The sequence below is a fragment of the Fundulus heteroclitus genome, chromosome 15 (assembly GCF_011125445.2).
Source record: "Fundulus heteroclitus isolate FHET01 chromosome 15, MU-UCD_Fhet_4.1, whole genome shotgun sequence".
NCBI lineage: Eukaryota > Metazoa > Chordata > Actinopteri > Cyprinodontiformes > Fundulidae > Fundulus > Fundulus heteroclitus.
In genome coordinates, this window is record NC_046375.1 from 10,036,072 (window position 1) to 10,051,978 (window position 15,907).

Sequence of the window (15,907 nt, forward strand, 5' to 3'; positions counted from 1 at the left end):
AATCTTTTTTTCTCCCATATCTTTTAGTCCCAATGTTTGCATTTCATTTCCCCAACACATCAAATGATGTATTATGATCCAACTTTTGCAAAGTTAAAACTTTAAAACTAAGTTACAGGTCGTTATTAATAATTGGTTTCACTCTATAGTATTAAAAGTCTTTATTTGTATTTGGTCAGTACATGAAAAGGGCTGAAGAATAATATGGACATGAACTACTAACATTTTAACAGAATTGTCAAAGCTGTGTTTTTTTTTTTTTTTGTTCTTTTTTTGCCAATGAAAATAAAAACTGTTCTAAAACAAAAAAAAAAAAAAAAAAAAAGAAAAAGAAAAAACCCACAGGCCAACATCGAAAAATGACCTCCTTGAAAATTGGGAACCTAATGGAATTTAGTGATTTTACTGACTTGACACGTTTACAACACCAGACGGCCTGATTTCAGTGTCAACAGCTTAAACAGCATAGCCGTGCTCCAATAAACAGAGTGAAATGTACTAGTTTTAAATCATACATCCACGCAATTCAAATCTAACATCAATCCTGTTTATATCCCCATTAAGCAACACAAATGTGACAAAAGGCATCACGACAGGCAAAGGGACAAGGATGAAAACAAAACTTCTTGGACAACGGTGCTGTGTTACAGACTATGTATTTGCTGCCTTGTTTTTATACTGAATAAAAAAAAAAAAAGAAGAAAAAACAAAACAAAAAAATTACAGAACACATTAAAGTACATTACAAAACTGCGCCGTCGCTTGTGTTGGAGTCCAGGCCGTTCTGGGCGTGACGTGACCCTGCAGTCCTGGTGCCCTTGGTCACCAGGGCGGCCTTGTCCTCGCTGGGATCGGCGGTGGAGTCTGTGTCATTCGAGTGTTGAGTCAATGATGTCTCGCTGCCTGTCGGAGAGTCCACGCTCTCGTAGCCCACGCTCAGCTGGCTCCTGAAACCGGCGGGTCTTCCGACTCTACCGGACGCAGTCTGACTTCCTGATGCTTCCTCTGAGTGGTTGGGGAGTTTGGTCTCGGTGTCGCCGGGGCTGGAGGCAACAGGGGACATTGGAAAGTCTTCTTCGGCGCTGCTGACCTCTCTGTAGAGGCTGGGCGCGGTGGTCTCACTCCTTTGGGATGCGCTGCTGTTTCTTGGACCGTTGGAGACCCTCCCGTAGTCTTTTCCTCCTTGCTCAGACGGAGCGCCGGCCTGTTCTGGCTGGGCGGAGGGTTCGGCAGATGAGCTGGAGGCTGCGGGGGAAGTCCGACTCGGGCCCGCTGCAGCCGAGGTGCCCTGGGACTGGGCCAGCTGCTGGCGGGACTCTTTCAGCTGTTGCTGCAGGACAAGGATGGTGCTCTGCATCCCCTCCACCTCCTCGTCCAGCTGGATGATGAAGTCGTTCAGCTCTGGAACAAACAGGACGTTTCAACACTCTCATCAAATGTAACGACGGCGTCACAGGAAAAGCGGAAAGACGCGGCGGCCTTCCCACTCACCGTCTTGACTGCTCTTGAGTTCCTCGCTGTACTTCTTCTGCAGGGCCAGCTCCGCCTCCAGCTGGGCGATGCGGCCCTGGGACAGCTGCCGGCCCAACTCCTGGTTCTCCTGGATCAGCATCCGACACTTGGCCATCAGTTTCTTCCCTGTTTGGCTGCAAGGGAAACAAGTCTCACATCACAAAGTGAACGAGGAGGCGAATGCAAAAAGGCAGGCAGACACCGAGGGCTTGAGTTCCACAGCCTTGATCGGAGAATCTCCGGCCTCGTGCTAACCAGCCCTAGCTGCTCTGAAATACTGTGAACATGGATGGGAACCTTTTGAGAAGGCTTGTTGAAGACAAATACATGCAAACCATTTTGATAAACCGGTCAGAAGCCACAAAGAATAAGGGAAGCTTCCTGTCAAAACTCAAAACCTCTTTAGAATAATAATAAATAAATAAATAACTGTTCCAGCCTACCTTAACTTACCATGATACAAATGGATGAAAGATGAACAATGTACAAGGCAAGTAAAGATCACAGCGGCTTGTTCAATGTTATATCCATCCAATATAACTAGAACTATGTTTTAGGATACTTTAGAGCAACGTCACAGAGCATTACAACCACACAAAACACTGCAAGAAAACCTTCCATCTAGATAAATCAGTAGTACACAGAAAATGTGCACAGAAGTCTGTATTCACTTTAAATGCAAAAAAAAAGAAAAAAGAAAAATAAAACGTCAACAGCACAATCAACCTTAAATATGCCGTTTGTCCAACTTTTCCACAGATCAAAAAAGGAAGAGACTGTCCTAGATGTAGTTATTGTGGCTTTAGGTTTAAAATACCCTCATTTCAAAGGCAAAATGCACCCAAAGAGTAGTAGATTTAAAATTCTACAAGTGCAAAAGCTTTAACACATGTATGCCTATGGGACTGTCCTCAGGAGGGTAAATAATAAAACACTATATTCAGCGATTGCCATTAAAATCAAAATAAATTAGCAAAAATCTGTTAGAATTTATATACTTAATCAGGAATTCTTACATTATCGTTTTTTTCACCAATAATTTTCTTTCAAATTATAATAGAAAATTAACTGCCAAGTTTAACCAAGAGCTGCACCATATTAGCAAAACAGCAACATGCAGCACCACAGCTGAATAGAGCAGCATTGATACAGACTGAGTAACCCACATTTCTTTTTCCATCATAATGACGACCCAGCCACTGTCCCAGAGTTGTGGCTTTAAAGTCACTAAAAACTTTAGGCAAATAAGTCTGTGAAAAGTCATCCAGAGTTTGAATATATAGCACCTATAATAAATGACCCTACCTACCATAAACTGCACCTAAGTAGTTCTTTGTAATGGTGATATTGTAACTTAAAACTGCAATGCTGGTTGTGACTAAAAAACAAGTGCAGCTGTATTTCATGTTTTACTTTATAGTAAAAGTATGATTTTTTTTTTTTTTTAGGTGACAGCGTCACTCTGTGAACACAAGTTAAACACCTGAGCCACAAGTTTTCTAAGCTGTGGAAGAAATGAGTTGGTGAAGCACAAAAAAAATACACATTACAAAACAATACATCCTCATTAAGTGATAACATGAACTCTGCAGGACATTTGCACTCACAGGTTGATAACAGGACTCTGCACACCTACAGCAGTGTGTTTCTGTTGGAAAGCTCGACTGATCCGTAAAATCTGTAAAGTTTTCTTTTCTGTCTTTTTTTTTTTTTTTACACAAGAGTAAATGAGGCCCAATCTCGCCTCTCGCTTTCAACACACACTGCAGTAAGTGTTTGCTTTAGAGAAACGAGAGAGATCAAATTAAATGGCAAGGAAATGAAACAGGTCACAAAAGAAAACATTTAAATAAACTCTACCGTGTGGAGCGCCCGTGTTCAAAGACATGGGCGGATGGACCCTCGCGCCTGAACCACAGTCCCTTTTCGGACCGAGGAGCTGGCTCCGCTCACAGTCTTATATCAGTTCTAATGTCTCTTCCCCCAAAAAAAGTCTTACTTTTTAATCCTAGTAACTTTCCTCACATGAATGGAAGTGTGTCTAGGCTGTCCAAAAGTCTTTACATTTCACAGAAAGGCTAGCGGGTTTTTGTGTGATGTGATCCACTGTTAAAATGTCTTTACAAAACCAAGTAGTGACGTTTTCTTTAAAATGTTCAATTGATGTTTTAGGCTAGGGATGCTCCCCGCCTGACACGACCTCCCCCATATGCCCCTGATTTTATATGTGAGCTGTCTGCTTTTGAGCTGAGGAGGGGGGGGGGTCGGGAAGGGATCATCCGGCGCGGGCAGGGAGCGACCACCTCCTGGGAACAGTCCGGACTCCTCCAGGCCCCTCGGACGGCGAGGGGAGAGAGAGAGAGCTGAAACACAAGTGTCACCTGACCACACTGTCTTTCCTCTTTACATTATGTGAAATGTAGCTGGCACAGTACAAGAGAACACAAGCGGTTTTGGTTTTTGCAGTGACTGGCTTTCTGTAAAAAGTCTGAGTCTTGTGACGAGTACAGCATTTTGTCAGCCTTCCGCCCCACCATTGTTCCTGCATGCCTGCAGTGAGAGTGAGGGTGGGGGGCGTGAGGAAGTCTTGACTTTTTGTTTGAAGGGGGGAGTTATTTTGATTGTCTTTACCTATCAGGTGTAAATTTCCAGGCACTCAGTTCATTTTGGGCCTGCTCCAGTTTGTCTTTAGTCTGTTCCAGTTCAGCCTTCATTTTGAGGAAAAACAAGTTGATGGCTGGATCCACCATGGACGACCGCAGCTGGGCCACACTCGGTTGCTGGACTTGCTTGAGGTACTGGATCTGGGTCTGCAGAACGGGACAAACACGTCTTAGTCGCCAGTTAAACAGCACAACCGCAAAACTTCTCTAATTTCTGGCAACAGCAAAACATGCGATGGGAATTATGACTAGAAAACGCGATATTCACGTTGAATATCAACAATATCAATTCTAATAAACCCACATCTTCCCCACTTTTTTTTTGTTTTGATAAAATGTTCAAACCCTCCTCAAGGCCGTTGACACGGCCACTAACCAGCTAAATATATGTAATTACTTATGTATGACACTCTAATAACAGTCCACCTAATAATGCATCCAAGCAGTTCTTTGTCAATGCAACAATACACACCGATATTACAATTTAATATACTGTGCAGCTCTAATAAAAAGTAAAATTTTGTTTATCTCTTATTTGGATTTAAACATTTCTTATTGATATTTCTTTTTACATATAGTCACCAGTTTTGAGCACCACATAAATCTCCATATTCCATTTATAATTTAGGTATGTATATCTGCATTCTAATTCTTTTAAAGCAAAACTCACTTATTGAGGGCTAATTATATTTCCTTAAGGCAAATGACAACTGCATAAATTAAAGGCTGCCGGACTTTTAACTTGACAAAAGGAGAAGATGCCTTTCACAAAGATTTGCCTGATATTCACTGTATAGAAAGCCCAGTGAGTGGTCTTTGAAAAGCTCATTCATTATTTGTGTCCATCATGACCAAACTGGTTGAGATTTTTATAGATCAGTGTTATGCATCCTACCAATAACAAGCTTGTAAAATGGAAGGAAAAAAAACATGGATTCACTGCAATTAACTGTTAAACTTTTTAAAAGGGGATTTATTTGTTCCCCAAGGAGTTTGTTAATTAGAACAGCTAAAACTTGTGATCCAACTGAATGCATATGACATTGGACCAGAGTGAAAACCAACATGGCGGCCTGCACTGCAGGTGGTTGCGCTCATTATTCCTGAGCAGACTGATAAATATTTCAAACCGGTCAATATTTTAAATCTCCAGAGTCGTGAGAGAAAGATCTGAAGCTTTCCTTACCTGCTTTCAAACTCTAGCATGACTGACATTATATGAATTAGCTTTCTGAAGGTCGTTAATAGGGCTGGACGAAATAGAAAAAAAAGCATATCGATAAAATAGAAACCATATTTGATCAATATCAATGATTATCAAAAAATTCAAAAACATATATTTGAAGTGCAGCCCTGGCCATTTTATCCTGTTCCTTAATGCCCTTTTTACCAAAACTTTAAGTCTTTAAAAAAGAAAAGAAGAACAGGTGCTCTCTGAACTCTTTGAAGCTTGGTGAAGGAGCGTTCCTGGGTCTGCGTTTATGATTGGTTGTAATGACTAGTATTAACCGACATGATAGGCTAGAATGCAAAAGGAAGGAAAACTAAACTTTTTATTCACCCCTTTTTTTCCCTATTGAACCACATGTCTATCATTGATATTGAATTATCGTCCAGCCCTAACTTATGTATTATTAGCTATTCAATGAGTATTACTAATGAAAGCGCATACGCATAGATTGCCTGGAAAAAACACCAGATCCGCCATATTCTGACGACCAATAACGGCAGTGTTCTAGGCAGCCCGGCACTAATTGGCTGCAGAGATACATCATCACAACATATGAACCAGAATTTAAAACAACGTTAAGCTGACACATACTGTGCACTCTTGCATTTCTTGCTCCTTGGTGGCGAGTCGCATCACTAAGATGTTCTCCCTGCGTGCGGACTCCTGCTGCTGCTGCTTGAGCTTTTCCTCAGACTCCTTCAGTCCTGGCACGTCATTGGCTACAAGGAGGCAAGCCAAAAAAAACGCATCATTAGGATCCCTTTCGCTGGCAAAAGCAGTGACGTAACGGGCCGGCGTCAAATGAACTTACAACAGAGCTCTGCATATTTCGCTTCTAGGACCTGGACGTACGCGTCGTGCTGCTTCCACCTGTAAGAAACAAAGCATATTTTAAAAATCACTGATAAAAAGACTATAAAAAAATAAATAAATGTCAGCTTGCACCTATACCAGAGGTATATCTACCTCGTACACAGCTCTTCTCTGGTCAAGGACTTCATGTCAGATTCACTGAGGCGAACCTGTGTGAAAGGGGGAAAAAAAACAAAAGACTGGTCAAAAATAATCCAGTGGCCATAATAGAAACAAAGGGATCTACAAGTATACTGTCTCGCAACAGATAGGCGGAAGAGAAATTAACCTTTTTGGGAAGAGGCTCCTCGTTGGTCATCGTGAGCTAGAAGTAAAGAAATAAGAGAAAAACCGATCAGCAGCCGCAGCTTCAAGTCACTGCATCATGGTTTCGGTTGCCAGGGGCTGGCTGATGGCAACAGCGTAAAAATCTGCCATGTTTCACAGACACAATTAATCAAAGTGTGTCCAGCGTAATATGGCGGAGGGTAGATCGTCTCGGCGCCTGTTCAACTATCCGGCCCACAAAAAAAAAAAAAAAAAAAAAAAAGTTAACATAACCAGTTACTAAGCGCTGCCCGAGCCAAGTGTTTAGTGTGGCTGCCAGCAGATAACAGCGACACACAGCGAAGAAGCTAACCAAGGTTAACTACCGACCACTAACCGCGTTTAACAACCCGCCGAGCACTAAACGCGTCTCAAACACGGCCGAGAGTAACGCTTCGGCGTATTTTAACGGTCCATCGGGTTACGGTTGTTTCTTGGCTAAGCTTCGACTCCTTGTTATCACAAAATGGCGCTGAAGGAAACGACTCCCTCCCTTACGCTCCTTTTCCTGAAACTAGCGGGCTCTTGGCTGCGGTGACCAGGCCCAGCGCCATCAAAACACTCACCAGGCCCGTTCCTTTCGATGCTTCCGGGGACACTCGGCTTTATTTATGCCTTGTAGGTCCGAATGTTTGAGATACGGGAAGTTTCGCAAAGGAAATTTTGAAGTTTCAGTCACGCTTCGGTGTGCTGACTTCCATCTTCCTCACTGAGGGCAGAACGGAATGGCTCTGAGCGAGCTGCGGCTGGGCTGCACTTCGGTTGCTGCGGAGCAGAGCCAAAGATATGTTATAAATGAAGACACCCCACTCCTAAGTTTTCTTTTTTTGTTTGTTTTTTTTTTTAAGTTCGGAGGAGCATGCAAAATTCTTATTTTTTTTCTCCTTTTCATACTGGAGTCTCCTTTCATACTGGAGTCACATTAGCACTTCTGAGCCCAAATATAGACAAAAAAATAAAATAAATCTTTACAGATTGTTTTGTACATTCTATTTGATTGTCATTTTTTCTATTTTACATGTTTCCCCAGGGTAACTATGACAGCATGATTTACCTCTGGGATTATTAAGGTAGTATGATTCTAAAAATATAATCTGAACATTATTACATGGAAATTTATTTTACACACAGACTCTTTACAATTTGCAGAGTCTGCAAACAAAGAGATTGCAAACCTTTCTTTTCTTTTTTATTCTATGGAAAGCACGTTTTCAGCAGTGTTCCTCAAAGAGTTGAAAATATCCCATGAGTAGAAAAGATAAGATTTGAATTTCTTTTATTTTTTTTCTTTAAACAAAATATACCTGCATTACTCTCCAAGTTAAATGTCAGTCTTGTGAATAAGGCATACGGATACATAGGCAACGCAACATCTAGAATATAGACGATCTTTGATATTACATGTGACGTAGAGATTGAACGAATCCATTTCAAACTGTGGGTTCTCTGTTTTTCTTATTTTATTTGACACAATGCTAGTTTTTTGTCTGTACCTTGTAGGTCCTTACAAAATATAAATGAACAAAATAAATCCCGGCGTCTGCCTAAGCTCAAAATGATAATTAAAAAAAACAGAGCCTGCGCTCACGTGGTCAAAATGCATTTTAATCAAGGCCACAGAACCCAGCAACCGAAGAGTTATTTCAAAACGGTTAAAATGGGAAACGCCTTGACTATTTTTATTTAGAAAATCTCCGTCCCACGGTGTAGTTCGTATCACGCTCCGATATTATGGTATTATGTGTCCCCATGGAGGCTTACATAAATCCTACGCACCTTATGGCCCCCCCCCTATCTGCTGATAATGGTACCGTCTCCTGGACTGTCAACTTCAAGTTGCACATTTTCAAGGGCAGTTACAATTACTACCTAACCAGGCTGTTCACTCGTCGCTGTGTGCTTGCCGAGAGCTAGGACAAACATGCTTTGCAGGGTTGGACAATTACGCAGGTAAGGCACCCGGCGGCTTGAAGCTATCAGGAAACAACTCAGCTCAAAGTGCGCAGAGAACGAGGAGAGCTCAATCTTGCTAGCCGCTATCAACTTGAACCTGTTTTATGTTGGGAGCTAACAGCTAGCTAGCCATATGCTAACTTAGATTAGCAGCAGAGCGACGAAAGGGGTTGGGCTAATTTGCTCTTATGTATCCACCTGTAAACTGCTTTAAAAATAATAATAATAATAATAATAATATAATAATAATAATAATAATATAATAATAATAATAATAATAATAATAATAATAATAATAATAATAATAATAATAATAATCTGAAGCTAACTCGTTTAACTTATGTCTTTCCACTTTGTATAAGTGAAAAATCTACAACCGGGAAGATCTTTTAAACTCTAACATTTTACCCTACAGGATTTATTTATGTATTTGTTTTGTCTCCGGTGCTTGTAAGCATCTGTCTTTTTCTTTTTGGTTGACATTTTTATAACCCTAAAATTGTGTTGTTCAGTTTTGCACTTATATGATCAGAACTCCTGCCCTCACATCTTAGCTGTGTCTGTGGCTTTTTCTTTTTCTGCTGCTTACTCTAACATAAAGGCCAGATTTATGGTGTTCACTAATAATAGTTAATAGATTATCCCACCTGAGGTCTGGATAACTGCAGCTCTTCCAGATCTATTGTTGGCCTCATGGCAACTCTGATTAATGTCTTTGTGGGAATTACATTTCCAGATGATTTTTATTAAAGTGTTCCGTGACATGTGCAGAGCTTTGAAAACAATTTTTTTTAAAACTCAATCCTGCTTTAAATTTCCACACAATTGTACCCCTGACATGTTTTTTGTGTGCCTTTGTGATTGTTCATTCCCTAATGTTCTATTAAAAACAATAAATGGCTGTATTTATAATTGGATTAAATTGCACACATGGGACAAATTATTATTATTTTTTTAAGGCTGGGTTGCTCTCACTTTTATACAAGGGTAAATGTAACTGAATACAAATGCACATAGCTCTTTTTTGTTTAATTTATGAAAAATAAAATGTAAACATTTCAATGTTCTGTCCACCTCAGCTACCTGCTTCATTGTATTGATCTGGCACATTTAATCCCAATAAAATATGTTGAAGTATACAGGTGTAAAGTGGAAAAAACAGTAGAAAAAGTTCCCTCCATGTATTATATCAGCAACAACTGGGTGACATTCTTGTGTTTTGTTTTCCAGGTGTGCTGCCAGCCTCAGCCAAAGCATAAATCAGATAGCAGCATCAAGGCAGAAGCACACACTTCCTGACCTGACGTACGACTATGGAGCTCTGGAGCCTCATATTAACGCAGAGATAATGCAGCTCCACCACAGCAAGCATCATGCCACATATGTCAACAACCTTAATGTTACGGAGGAGAAATACCAGGAGGCGCTTGCAAAGGGTAACCTGTCACCTGAATTAGTGTGAAGAAATCCTCTAGGAGTCAATGTATATTTTTTAAATAATTTATAATTGGAATGGTTTCGGCTTCTTTGTCAAGGGTGCATTTGTATGTTTTCCCAAACATCTCTCTGTAATCTGTCTTAACTTTTGTCACTGATCCCTCTGGATGTGTGGCTTATTTTAGGAGACGTGAGTGCACAGGTTGCCCTTCAGCCTGCTTTGAAGTTTAATGGGGGAGGCCACATTAACCACACCATCTTTTGGACAAATCTCTCGCCAAACGGCGGAGGTGAGCCCCAAGGTGAGTCGGAACCGCAAATTGGAGTTACATTTATTTTTCTTCATTCAAGATTGTTTTTCTGCACACACAAAAAGTTTCCATTGAATGTAAATATCAAGAGGTCATACATTTAGACATGGACAAAAATGTTGGGCCCCCCTCTGTTAATCAAATAAAATCCTACAATTGTCACTGAAATAATTTGAAACTGAAAAAATGAATAATGAATGAAAATCAAAACATTGCTTTTGAATGTCAGATTAAATTTAAAAAAACAAAGTAGTGAAACTGACCTGGACAAAATGTCTTCAAGCTTGTCACCAGTTGGTCTGTCTATTTAAAGGGTTACAAGTAGTCACTGTGCTGTTTGACGGTTTGTACCACGTTGAACATGGATCACAGGAAGCAAAGGAAAGAGTTGTCTCAGAAGATTAGAAGGGAAATTGTAGACAAGCATGTTAAAGGTAAAGGCTATATGAGCATCTCCAAGCAGCTTCGTGTTCCTCTGATTACAGTTGCACATATTATTCACAAGTTATTATTCAGAATGATAAGCAAAGAGCTCAGAACAAACTCAAAGAAATTAATTAAAGGTCAAGTAACAGCAGTGTCAGATCGCACCATCACTCATTGTTTAAACCAAAGTGAACTTCATGGGAGAAATCACTGTTGGAAGCAAATCATTAAAAAAAAAAAAAAAAAAAAAAAAAAAAAAAAAGCAAGACTGGAATTTGCCTGAATGCATGTTATAAAGCCCCAACACTTCTGCGACAATGTCCTTTGGACAGATTAGACAAAACTGGAGCTTTTTGGCAAGGCACATCAGCTCCATATTCATAGACACAAAAAAATAATTTGCTGCCTAATGTCCAAACGCTTGGTCTCGGTCATGGGTCTTCAACAGCACAATGACCCAAAACACACAGCTAGAACCACCCAAGAACGGCTATACGACTATTCTAAATTGGCCTCCTATGAGCCCTGATCTAAGTCCTATTGAACATCTATATGTTGTACAATAAAACATTAAGTTACACGCACCATCATTTTTCTCCAGGCCTGTTTAATTTTTTTTTTATTGATTCTGTTGAGCCACACTTCAAAAGCAATGTATGATTTTTCATTGGTTAATTTCCAATTCATTTTTTATCTATTATTACTTTTGGTAGTTTCAAGTTTATTTCAGTGACCATTGTGGAATTTTCTTCAGCAGAGAGGTACCAAGAATTTTTTCCATGTCTGTGTGTACGAGTAGCAGAGCAAAGCTTTGACTGGTTGCATGTTTTTAGATCTCCCTGTCCAAGAGGGAGCCCAGACCGTCAGAACCCTATCATTGGGTTGTCCATCAGCCTAATACCAGATAGCGTTAGCTTATGTTGTTCAGGAGGTTTTCAGCTTTGCTGATGCACATTCAAGAGCATTATTGACTGTTTTTGTTTCTCTCAAAGATCCACATCGTACTGCTAGCTTAGCAGGAACGCTGTGCAACATTAAATTTTTCTTGTCCATCTGTCTGCCTGGAAAATTTCCTCCAAACAATGCTTGTGTGTTTATGTTGTCCATAAATGTGGCCGCATGTTTTCTTCTGGCTGTTATCCACATGTGTACAAACTTAACTTCCAGCAGCAGCTCTTTATATGAGTCAGGTGTACGGCTGCAGGGAAGAGACGTATCTGTGTGCTGCTGCTGGAAGAAGTGTAACGCTCTAATTTCAGCATTATTTTGAGAACTGACAACGTTTCGCTTTGTTGAAATGCAGTGGTGAGAATATTTCTCCAAAGTAAAAATCTGTTTTTCAGGGGAGCTGATGGAGGCCATCAAACGGGACTTTGGCTCCTTCCAGAAGATGAAGGAGAAGATGGCAGCTGTTACAGTAGCCGTACAGGGCTCAGGCTGGGGATGGCTTGGTTACGACAAGGAGAGCGGACGACTTCGCATCGCTGCTTGTGCTAACCAGGATCCTCTGCAGGGAACAACAGGTTAGTTTAAAATGGCTTTCAAGTTAATGATTTGGTGACCATCCACCGCTGCTTTATCACCATCATGTAAATTGAATTTATCCCTTCAGGTCTCGTCCCTCTCCTTGGCATCGACGTATGGGAGCACGCCTACTATCTCCAGTACAAGAACGTGCGCCCTGACTATGTAAAGGCTATCTGGAATGTAATCAACTGGGAGAACGTGCACGAACGCCTACAGATTGCAAAAAAGTAGAGGGGAATCCTCAATTGTTCCTCCATAGCACCTTTTTATCAAAACCTGGATCAAATGGTAGAAGCAAATGATGGTTTTTGATTAAACAGCACTCAGTTCAAACCGTTAAGATAGTCTGTAGCATTATTAAAAAAAATGTGTTTTGCCATATTTCCCTTTTTTTTAATTAAGGAAAGAAATGTGAAACTCAAAGTTAACATCCAAGACTTCTACATATGCAAACCAGACTGTCGTCAAAGCGCACAAAAAGGGCCACCTTTTGACATGGAAGTGGCCTTTTGTTGTTCACACCCATACAACTGTTGGGAAACGCATACTCAAAGGTGACACTAGGATCAGACTATGTAACTGCTCCCTGTTGTTGATGTAATATAATAAAATACTATTTCAATTGTACAAACATGACTTTTTATTTCTTTATATGTTCTGGGTATGGACCTTACAGTAGCTGAACCCAGTTGTTAACTGGAAAAATGCTAGTTCATACATAAATCTGACGCTCATCTTTAAATCTTAAACTGTTTCTTCAATGCTATACTTGAACATTTTTTCTTTTTTTCTAAGGAGTATACACATCCTTGCTGGAGTAGATTGGCTGATTATGTTTAAGTGAAAGTTGTGGTAAAATAAAGTCCACCTCAAAAGAGACAAGTTTTGCATTCCAATGGTGGCATTAATAAGATATATAGAATTATTATTTTTCTTAGCTGGGGCTTTTTATCTCTCATGTCTAAGTGTGAAACTGCAATCTTTTAGCTTGTTCGGGTAGCAACAGCAGCTTTTTGATTACTGGCCACACTGACTTGTGTTTTATACTGCTGGGATTCCCGGTAAACATGAATTCTGGATATCACGAGTCCGGTGGTCTGTAGATTGAGCCTCTAGTTCAGGGGTCACCAACCTTTTTGAAACAGTTACTTCATTGGTACTGTGCCATACGAAGGGCTACCAGTACTGGCCTTTGAACTAAAGAGTCAGAGCTCACCTTAACTTAATGTGATATAAACATGTTTTAATGCTTTTAAATCTATGTAAATACAAGTATGAATGAAAAGGAAGAATAACTGAATAAAAAAGCATTTTAAATGCAGCTCACTGGACGGTATTTTTTTTGAATAGGCTAGAGGGCACCACATACGGTATGGTCCTCAGGGCTGCCCGGTGCCCATGGGCACCATGTTGGTAACCTTTGCTCTAGTTTGAGCCTATGCACTGCAAAAACTGAACTAAAAAGTAAAATTTTCCTAAAATTAGTGTATCTGTTATTGATTTGAGCAGGTAAATAAGATGATCTGCCAATGGAATAAGATTTTTGCACTTAAAATAGGAACAACTCATCTCCATCTTATTTCAAGTGCAGGATGTCTAAATATCTTATTTTACGAGTCAAAATACTCATTCCATTGGCAGATAATATTATTTACCTGCTCAAATCAAGGATAAATACACTTAACTTTAAGAACATTTTACTTGTTTTAAGATCTGTTTTTGCAGTGTGTGTTTTATAGAAATCAGATTGGGGCGTTAACAGCCGGACACATCTGGTGTGTTTTGGCCTTAAGAGAGACCCAAATTAGCTAATGTGGGTAGATTTACAGAGAGTTTGCAACTTCCAGTAATTAAAATAATCTTTCTGTATGAGTTGAATTACCGGGGATTCAATTCTGTTCTTAGTTTAAACGGCGCCAATTCTGTTTTACCTTGGTTCGATACCCATTATAATAAGCCAAACTTGAGTAATTGTATAATGCCAGTTGACAAAAATCTTCTAAAGAAGCCCAGCAAATTGCATTGTGTCAGTGAATTTTTTCATCCTGAGAAAGCAAGTAAAACCACCCACATCTAACAAGATTAAACCTCCAGAGGACAGCTTCTGCTGCCTCGTGTTAGGGGTGGAGTAGACGGGAAGGAGGTTTACAGAAGACACGGCACTGGTCCACGAGTACACAAGGTTAATGGTGGCAAACACTTTGTCAAGGAGAGAATTAAAGAACAACAGAGCTGGTGAGGCAATAAACTGGATAATAAACAGACAACACAAGGTTAATGGCACCAAAACTGGCTTTGGATTTGTTCAGGAAAGGGGCACGGTTAAACGCAGAACAGTCAAATTTAAGATGGAGCTTGTATAGTCTGTTCAGAAGAAGAGTTTTTTTATTTTTCATTTCTTACTCTGGATTCTGAGATGCCACCTGGTCGTTAATAGTCCTTTTTTGACATCCCTAAGACTTTTTTTTTTTTTTTGCCTAAACTGTTTTATTTATGGTTTAATTTTGGTCCAAAGGTTAAAAATGTATCAAAGAAAAGCCTCATAACGTAACCAGCTCCGTTGATAAAGTGTACTAAAACTAACAAAATTCTAAATTGTCTAGGCACGATGTGGTGCACCTTTCCTTTTAGCCAGCAGGCGGCAGTGTTTCCAAGCTAAAATGGACTAAAACCACACAGCAATGGCTCAAAGCAGGACTGTCAGTTCAGTTGCATACAACACATCACCTGGTATTAATTGCTCTGTAATGGAAACTTCCAACTTGATGACAACTTTTAGCTTTTTCCAATCTATTGTTTCCAGCAGGAAAAGATTGTCCCTTTTGGTTAATTATAGTCAGTGGCCTGTTACATACTCACAGACAGTGGTTGGTGAAACAAACTCGGCCTTACGGTTCACTTTACAAAGACGAGACTGATTTTGAGCTAAGAAGGAATTCAGAATGTTCAACAAACATGAAACAGTGCCACACCACCAAAACGAATGAATCAAGGAATCTCTGACTGGAAACTGGAAAATGTTGGGCAAATATCTTTCTAAAGTCTTTATTTCAACTGAGTTGCCCAGATGTCGAGCTTTGTTCTAACCCACAACACACAGAGATCATTCGAGACACAAGCTCGACTTCTGGTGCTGCTGAGTCTCTGTGGTACAACGCAGGCATGCAAGGACACTGGCAGGAGGGTTTGTTTTGCATCCTTTTTTTCACTATCAACACGTTGGTTCTGCAACTGCCTCAGCTAAGCCAGATATGCATAACTGTGTTTATTTTTTCTGCTTTAGCGGATTATTTGGCCAACTTCTAAAAATAACATAATACAGGCACTAAACATCAACATGATTGTGTGACGTTTGATTCGCAGAAACTGCTTTCTTCAGAATCCCAATGGATTCTGTGACCTTTTAGATTAGTCATCACAAGCTCTCACATTTTGAGTCTTCAAAAATGTCAAAAGTTTTACGACCTCACCCTAAGCTGCACAGTGGAGCAGTTGGAAGGTCGTGGGTTCAAATCCTGGCCTGGGATCTTTCCACATAGAGTTTGCATGTTCGCCCTGTGAATGCATTGGTTCTCTCTGGGTACTCCGGCTTCCTCACACATTCCAAAAATCTGGTCTTTTAACTCTTAACTGGTCTTTCTGAATTGCCCTTAGATGTGAGTGAATGT

The 15,907-nt window shown here is 40.2% G+C and overlaps 2 protein-coding genes across 2 annotated transcripts; one reads left to right on the forward strand and one right to left on the reverse strand.

The window, feature by feature from the left end:
• Positions 1–146: 146 nt before the first annotated feature.
• LOC105929538 (WT1 associated protein) lies at positions 147–7,350 on the reverse strand. The gene is made up of 8 exons (XM_012867372.3): positions 7,152–7,350; positions 6,548–6,583; positions 6,373–6,428; positions 6,218–6,276; positions 5,998–6,125; positions 4,144–4,322; positions 1,492–1,646; positions 147–1,401 (listed from the first exon to the last, which is right to left on the reverse strand). Exons 2-8 carry the CDS (start codon positions 6,575–6,577, stop codon positions 743–745), a joined length of 1,266 nt encoding a protein of 421 aa, XP_012722826.2. The 5' UTR covers positions 6,578–6,583; positions 7,152–7,350; the 3' UTR covers positions 147–742.
• Positions 7,351–8,394: 1,044 nt separating this feature from the next.
• sod2 (superoxide dismutase 2, mitochondrial) lies at positions 8,395–12,866 on the forward strand. The gene is made up of 5 exons (XM_012867409.3): positions 8,395–8,535; positions 9,769–9,974; positions 10,161–10,277; positions 12,056–12,235; positions 12,325–12,866. The coding sequence occupies exons 1-5, from the start codon at positions 8,507–8,509 to the stop codon at positions 12,468–12,470; spliced, it is 678 nt and encodes a 225-aa protein (XP_012722863.2). The 5' UTR covers positions 8,395–8,506; the 3' UTR covers positions 12,471–12,866.
• The last annotated feature ends 3,041 nt before the right edge of the window (positions 12,867–15,907 follow it).

Excerpts from the sequence above, each read along its gene's own strand:
- sod2 (XM_012867409.3), top strand. The coding sequence starts at position 8,507 with ATGCTTTGCAGGGTTGGACAATTACGCAG. Across the intron at positions 9,975-10,160 it reads CCAGGAGGCGCTTGCAAAGG|GAGACGTGAGTGCACAGGTT; the intron begins GTAACCTGTCAC and ends GGCTTATTTTAG. Across the intron at positions 12,236-12,324 it reads TCCTCTGCAGGGAACAACAG|GTCTCGTCCCTCTCCTTGGC; the intron begins GTTAGTTTAAAA and ends TTATCCCTTCAG.
- LOC105929538 (XM_012867372.3), bottom strand. The coding sequence starts at position 6,577 with ATGACCAACGAGGAGCCTCTTCCCAAAAAG. Across the intron at positions 4,323-5,997 it reads AAGAAATGCAAGAGTGCACA|ACCCAGATCCAGTACCTCAA; the intron begins GTATGTGTCAGC and ends CCCGTTCTGCAG. Across the intron at positions 1,402-1,491 it reads ACTCAAGAGCAGTCAAGACG|AGCTGAACGACTTCATCATC; the intron begins GTGAGTGGGAAG and ends TGTTTGTTCCAG.